This window comes from Cornus florida, unplaced genomic scaffold, assembly GCF_030987335.1.
Source record: "Cornus florida cultivar Cherokee Brave unplaced genomic scaffold, ASM3098733v1 CherokeeBrave_3.0.0_Hap2_Chr08, whole genome shotgun sequence".
NCBI lineage: Eukaryota > Viridiplantae > Streptophyta > Magnoliopsida > Cornales > Cornaceae > Cornus > Cornus florida.
The window spans coordinates 1,235,006-1,241,592 of NW_026775578.1; the positions used below are offsets into that span (position 1 = coordinate 1,235,006).

Sequence of the window (6,587 nt, forward strand, 5' to 3'; positions counted from 1 at the left end):
ACTGATAATTTTGTTCATTAAAAATCCATTACCTCACATAATTTTGTTTTGGTCACTCAATGTCTTCAAACTGAAATTTATCTCAACACCAGTTTGATAGTGATTAAATGCACTCCGATACTTAAATCAGTAAGATGGAAGAGAAAAAATGAAGAAGATATTTGTGGATTGTATGTTTTAGAAAGATTGTGCATTTTGGTACCACCAATCATATATATATTGATGACCACCTTTACTTGCTAGGCATATATCAAAGTAATTAACTGTTTCTTTGAAAATACATGCGTTTAAATGGTCATTGTCACATTGACTTATTGTGCAGTTTTATATATATATATTGATGACCACCTTCACTTGCTAGGCATATATCAAAGTAATTAACTGTTTCTTTGAAAATACATGCGTTTAAATGGTCATTGTCACCTTGACTTATTGTGCAGTTTTACTTAGGGTACTCTTCCTTCTTGTTGATGATTTATTGTCTGACCTCAAAATTTCTGAATAGAGGAAATAACTGTTTAGAATTTCAGTTTAACTTTATAAATTGATGTAGGCTGTGCTAATTTTAGGTGGCAATACCATGAACATGAGTTGGAGTTGGAGGGGGACCGCTGTGCTAAATGACTGACATATACTACTACTGCCTGTGCCAAGCCCAAGGGCGGTTCATACTTCCCATAACTCATCTCAATCCCATTCATTTAATTTCTTCTTCTTTTATCTCATCCACAATCTCGATAAGGTATGCAGGTTTATATATATATATATATATATATACACACACACAAACACAAAAGAAAGAATTGCATGTGCAGTGGGCATATTTTAAAATGGAAAACGAATCTCTACGCCAGCCATTAAAGAAGCAATTGGCAGCTTCTACTTCCAACCAAAAACCACATGTTTGTTAGTGGACTCCAGTTGCCTCCGATCGATCCTCCTCTTTCTTTTAGGAGCCTTCCACCGCCCTCTTTATACCCCAATATTCATTCACTCACCCTATCCTATCCAACTCATTTCCAAATAAAATTCACTACTAGCTTCTCCTGTATCTCTATAATTTCAACATTTTTATTTCAATTACACCTACCTGCTAGTGTACTGTTTGATAATATTACAAAATGACTGCTTATAAATAAAATATTTGAGTGACACCTAGTGTCTTTTTTTAGGCTCACAAAATAACTCCTTGCATATCCATCCATATCCTCTCCACCGCACTCTACTTGTCAGTTTGTCGCCCACAAAATACAAGTCACTCAAGAAGAAGAAGAAATTAAGGAAAATACCAAAATATTTTACCATAATCATCTTGTCAATCAGTTGATAAGATGCATATATATATATATATCTCTTGAATTGAGCAAGGATCATTTGACAGTACTTGTAATTAATACATGCAAATTCATTCAAGCCATTAAATTGAAAATTATTCAAATACTACTATTTTACTCCACTACTTAGTTCAACTAATTACAACAACAAAAATGAATCTACCAACAACAATTACATGCAATATAAAAACATACAGTTTTACAAAAATCACTAATAGATCAGTACTTTATTTTTCAAGCAACTGAAACAAAAAAATTACCTGATTAGTATTACATAATTAAAAGTGGAGTATAGGTGAGACGCGAATTCTTCAATTAATCACGCTAGCTTTCCTTATTCTCGAACAAATGCTTCTTTCTCCTTTGGGTTGGCTTCGATAAGAACCAGGCAAGTACCCCTAAAGACACAGCATCAATGGCAATGTTATTCATGAGAATCTGTATTATTTCTATTTTTTTTTTTTTCTCTCTCTCTTTCTTTAGATAAAAAAGAGGAATGTAAGAAAAAGAAGAACGCATGGAATAATTGGGTGGTTTTTCAATGTGGATACCGAAGAAGGCTGCGGAGGATTGTAATAGTAATATGGGAAATAGGGAAGTATTGGGTTTGGGGGTGGCTGAGTGGGATAGTTGTAGTAGTTCGGCGGTGGATAAAAGGCACCGCCACCGCCACCCACTGGTGGCGGTGGCGAGTAATATTGAAATGTGGGAACTGACGGCGGCAGTGGTGGGGAAGGCGAGTTGTAGTCATTGCCGGAACTCGGCGGTGGTGGACAGTTAGAATCCGACGAGGGCGGTGGCGGAGGAGATGGCGGCGGCGGGCAGTTGGAGTCCGATGCTGGCGGGGGAGGAGATGGTGGAGGCGGCGACGGTATTGGTTGGCATGGATTATCGCAGGCGGAGCAAAACGTGCAATCTATCTGATCTTTGGACATTGCAGTGATGGTGGACATTGGCGACGAGACATTGAAGTGTAGAATTAGAATCAGAGATAAGAGTGGAATGGGTTGGGGAATCTTCATTCTATCGTTGTTTCAGAGAGGAAAGATGGAAAGTGATCTGAGAGTTGGAGATGATGAATGCATATATATTGATGGCCGCCACTATTCATGTTCTTTGTCTTTCACGCAACCATTATCATATGCGTAAGATGGACAACTATAAATAATATATTTTTCTTGGGGGTTACTCAGCAACTTCAATATCTCTCTTACTTCTAAAAAATATATATATATATATATATCTATCTTACTTTATTTATTTATAAATGAAAAGCAAAAAAAAAATAATTATTTTATCACTTCTGGCTGAATATAAATATTTAATTTGTTAAAGGTTGAATTCATTTTCATTAATTTCATGACCACTAAAATTTGTAGTCTAGTGTTACATGCGATTGTTTATTATGTGCATGGATTGAACTTTAACTCAATTTTTAGTTTGTTTATTAAATGTGTGAATTTAAAAAAATAATAATAAAAAATTAAATGTAATATGTTTCATGAACTGAGTTCATGTGCTTAATCAAGCCAGCTCATATTATAAGCCAAATCAGCTAGCTCAAGATACTTGAGAGAGCTTGAACTAATAATTCTACAAACAAAAGAATCCAACCCAAATTGGTACTACCTTGATTATGCTAACTTAACCTGCACTTGGAATGAATATGGTATCATCAAAATAGAGTTAGAGACGAATTTTAAAAAATAGTTTATTTAAACTTGCCCCAATTAATAATTAATATTCTCTTCATTTCAAAATAATTATTTCTTTTGAAAAATTGTGACTCATAAATTACCCTTCTCTAAAAGAGACATTCTTTTTAAGACAGAGTATAAAATTTTAATATCACAGTTGTTTCCACCCACACCACAACACACACTAAAATAGTACCAGAAAGTGATATTTGGTGGTAGCCTCAGCAACAGCACAATGCCATTGCCCGGAATGCATGTGTGCAAAAGCAAAACCAATAACCGGAGGGAGACGGATCCTACGTGTGCATGATGCATCGAATGCTTTCATGCCGGAGAAGACGCAAGTGCACGTGTAGACGGTTCTGTTGAAATCAAAGCAAACCAAACGATGTTACGTATTTTATTTGCATCGAATGTCACCTTTCTCACTCCACTGCAATTATAGGGGAGTGATGCAAGTCCAGCTCCTAGTCTTCAAGATAGTACCCTTTTTTTATTCAACAACAGCTTAACACAGTTGCGGATTTAATGGAAGAGGTTAACCACTACTATTTTCTTCTCTTTTACATATATATATATATTCGTTTTGGATGAAAAATCAATCTCGATCTCTAAAAACTTTTTCGTGTATGTACCTGCCTCTGAGTAGAAGGGCCGTGTCCTTGGCTTTTCTAGGGGAAGCATTATCTGGATTAGAAAAGTAGGCTTAGAGCATCCGGTGTGGGCAACACAAATTATCTATTTACTTTTTAAAAAGTAAAGCGTCACGTAAACTAAAAAGTAATAATGTGGTACTCTATTTTTTTTAATCCATATGTGTCATCGTGTGGAACCCAATTATCTCATTCTCTATTTATTATTTTATTAATTTATCTCATCCATATTTGCCTTTTGCTTTTTTCCCTTCAGTCAGATTGATTAAACAAAGGAAACAAAAAATAAAGTGTTCTCCACGAAACAAATACTCCACTTCTCTCACCATACCGTCCACTTCTCTCCCTTAACTGACACAAATATACTCTAAAGAGAGTGCCGCCCCGGATGCTCTTAGGATAATAATTTCTAGAAGAAATAAGTTCCTTATTCTTTTTTATTCTATTTTAAAAAGTGTGTAATATTTTTATTCTTTTCACATTGTGTAAAAACACCCTCTCAATAAAAAAAATTTGACATAAATTAGTGTTATAATATCCGTTTTGTTATGTTTTTCTTTCAAAAATGCCTAGAAAATATATATGCTACTAATATTAGAGTAAAAGATTGTTATGTGCACATAAAATGTAATTATTTTATAATATAAATTAATTTGGTTATTTTTTCAATGGTTAGAATTCAAATCAAAATACATACTGAACTCTGTGCAACCCTAGTCTACTTTATGTCCCCCGCTTTCTACTAGAATCTTCTCCCCTTTCATCTCAGTCCACGAACCCACGATCATATCATCAGCATCTTAATCACAAATCAACCATGCCTTTCAACGTTGTACATCAGTGACATGATTATTTGAATCACGCACGAGAGGATCACAAAAACGTACCGATCCAAATCCTCAATAGTTCGCCAATCAAACAGCTACACCTAATCGTTACAAATTCCGCCAAAAACGAAATTTGAAATTGAAAATTTGAGCACATCAACTCCAGCCCTCTTTATAAACAGACTACCCACATTCCCTCTCAATCTTTATCCAAAATTCTCCCAATTGTTGATGAAAGAAGCCATGGCTCCTGCAAGAAAGAAGACTGTTAGTCCTCCTCCTTCAACCCTCCATCCGCCCTACTTGCAGGTTCTTTCTCTCTCTCTCTCTCCCTCTCTCTCTATGTATATATATGTATATCAAGAATTTGATTTCACTTATATGTTGTCTACAGATGATAACAAAAGCGATCACTTCGCTGAAGGATCGGACGGGTTCGAGCCAACCGGCGATAGCCAAATTCATGGAGGAGAAACACCATAAGGGGCTTCCAACAAATTTCAGGAAGATATTGTCAGCTCAGTTGAAGAAGTTGGTGAAATCTGAGAAATTAGTGAAAATCAACAACTCTTACAAGGTCTCTGCTTCAGAGAAGGTGAAAATGGTGTCTGATACTATCAAAGGATCGCAAAAGAAGAGCGATCTCAAGAAGGGCGTGAAGGCGAAGAGCAACGTGAGTCCTAAGAAGGGCGAGAAGAGAAAGAGGTTAAGTGAGGTCAAGACTCCAGAGGCTTTGAAGAAGAAGAAATCAATGGCTGACAAAAGCTCTAAAAAAGTGGTGACCAATGGGAAGATGAAGCGATTGAGTCAAGTTAAGACACCAGAAGGTTTGAACAAAAAGAGGGCTTCGAGACGATGAGAACCAATGCTAGTAGTAGTTTGTCAAGAAGAAAAACATTTAAATGCTACAATTTTTAAGTCTCTTCTTGTGTTTTGTTTTCTTAGTCATACTAAGACTGTATTATGAACTTTTGTGTTTTTTTCTTTACCCCCAAAAAAATTTGTTGTTGTTGGTTTTCATGTGTAGTGTTGTTCAGTTTGACTCAGTGACCAACCACTTTTCACTGGAATGAAACTTTGAAGTTTAATTCGGTGCAAATTAGATTTTAAAGCACTTTCACTACTAGTGCTCCTATCACGTGTGTGTGTGTAATGTGTATTCTGTTTTAGAAAGCATACTAGACCAATGGACCAACTGCAATGCTGAAAAGCCTGGACTTGAAACTATGCAGCCCACAATGGCCCAATGTGTTTGGTAAGATCGTTTTGTTCTGACTCTGGGTCCCAAGCCCAAGAGGGAAAGTTAACAGGGAAGTGCAATGGACAAAAGTTGGTTTGCTTTGTTCAACCCCAAAACAAGGTGCGTGGATTTCAACGCATTATGGAACTGTAATGACTCGCCTTTTGAATGAATTACAAAAATAATTATTAGTATTATAAATAAATAAAATTTCTTCTTTCTTTTTTTTTCTTTTCTTTTTTCTTTTTCATCCAATGGTATGTACTGATTCTTTAATTTGCACTTTCTTTTTTAAATATCACACTTATTTATTCATTTATTTATTGGGCCTACACCAACATCCTCTAGCGCTCCACTCTTTTAGCTCCCATCTTTTATTTTCCTAAAGTAAATTACAAAAAGTCCTTCCATCACACAATACTTCCACCCTTCTATTTTCCCAAAATAAAAGTAAAAAAAAGTCCTTCCATCACACAATACTTTCACCCTTCTATTTTCCCAAAATAAAATTACAAAAAAGTACTTCCATCACACAATACTTGATTTTGTAGGTACATAATTTGAGTTTGTTTTGTGGTTGTTTTGAGTTGAATCAATTTCAATCACATTTTTACTAATTTGTTTTTGGTTGGAACTGAAGTGGGTCTCTAATTAGATTCATATGGAGTCCTAACATTGTTGCCAATTTGTTTTTGTTTGGAACTGAAGTGAGTTTGATTAAATTCATATAGAGTCCCGTACTATAAGATAATGAAGGTGTTTTAAGTCATGAAATGCGCATGAGTCCAAAGAAGATTAAATAAAGGGATGTGTTTTCAGAGAGAACAATTGATAAA

At 35.4% G+C, this 6,587-nt stretch overlaps 2 protein-coding genes across 2 annotated transcripts; one reads left to right on the forward strand and one right to left on the reverse strand.

Annotated features, from left to right (window-relative positions):
• Window positions 1-1,379: 1,379 nt before the first annotated feature.
• Window positions 1,380-2,450, reverse strand: LOC132268327 (leucine-rich repeat extensin-like protein 3). Its single transcript, XM_059769183.1, has one exon. It carries the CDS (start codon window positions 2,354-2,356, stop codon window positions 1,814-1,816), a length of 543 nt encoding a protein of 180 aa, XP_059625166.1. The 5' UTR covers window positions 2,357-2,450; the 3' UTR covers window positions 1,380-1,813.
• A 2,014-nt stretch (window positions 2,451-4,464) lies between these two features.
• On the forward strand, window positions 4,465-6,273 carry LOC132268328 (histone H1-like). Its single transcript, XM_059769185.1, has 2 exons — window positions 4,465-4,820; window positions 4,906-6,273. Exons 1-2 carry the CDS (start codon window positions 4,743-4,745, stop codon window positions 5,368-5,370), a joined length of 543 nt encoding a protein of 180 aa, XP_059625168.1. The 5' UTR covers window positions 4,465-4,742; the 3' UTR covers window positions 5,371-6,273.
• Window positions 6,274-6,587: the final 314 nt, after the last annotated feature.

Excerpts from the sequence above, each read along its gene's own strand:
- LOC132268328 (XM_059769185.1), top strand. The coding sequence starts at position 4,743 with ATGAAAGAAGCCATGGCTCCTGCAAGAAAGAAGACTGTTAGTCCTCCT. Across the intron at positions 4,821-4,905 it reads TCCATCCGCCCTACTTGCAG|ATGATAACAAAAGCGATCAC; the intron begins GTTCTTTCTCTC and ends TGTTGTCTACAG.
- LOC132268327 (XM_059769183.1), bottom strand. The coding sequence starts at position 2,356 with ATGAAGATTCCCCAACCCATTCCACTCTTATCTCTGATTCTAATTCTA.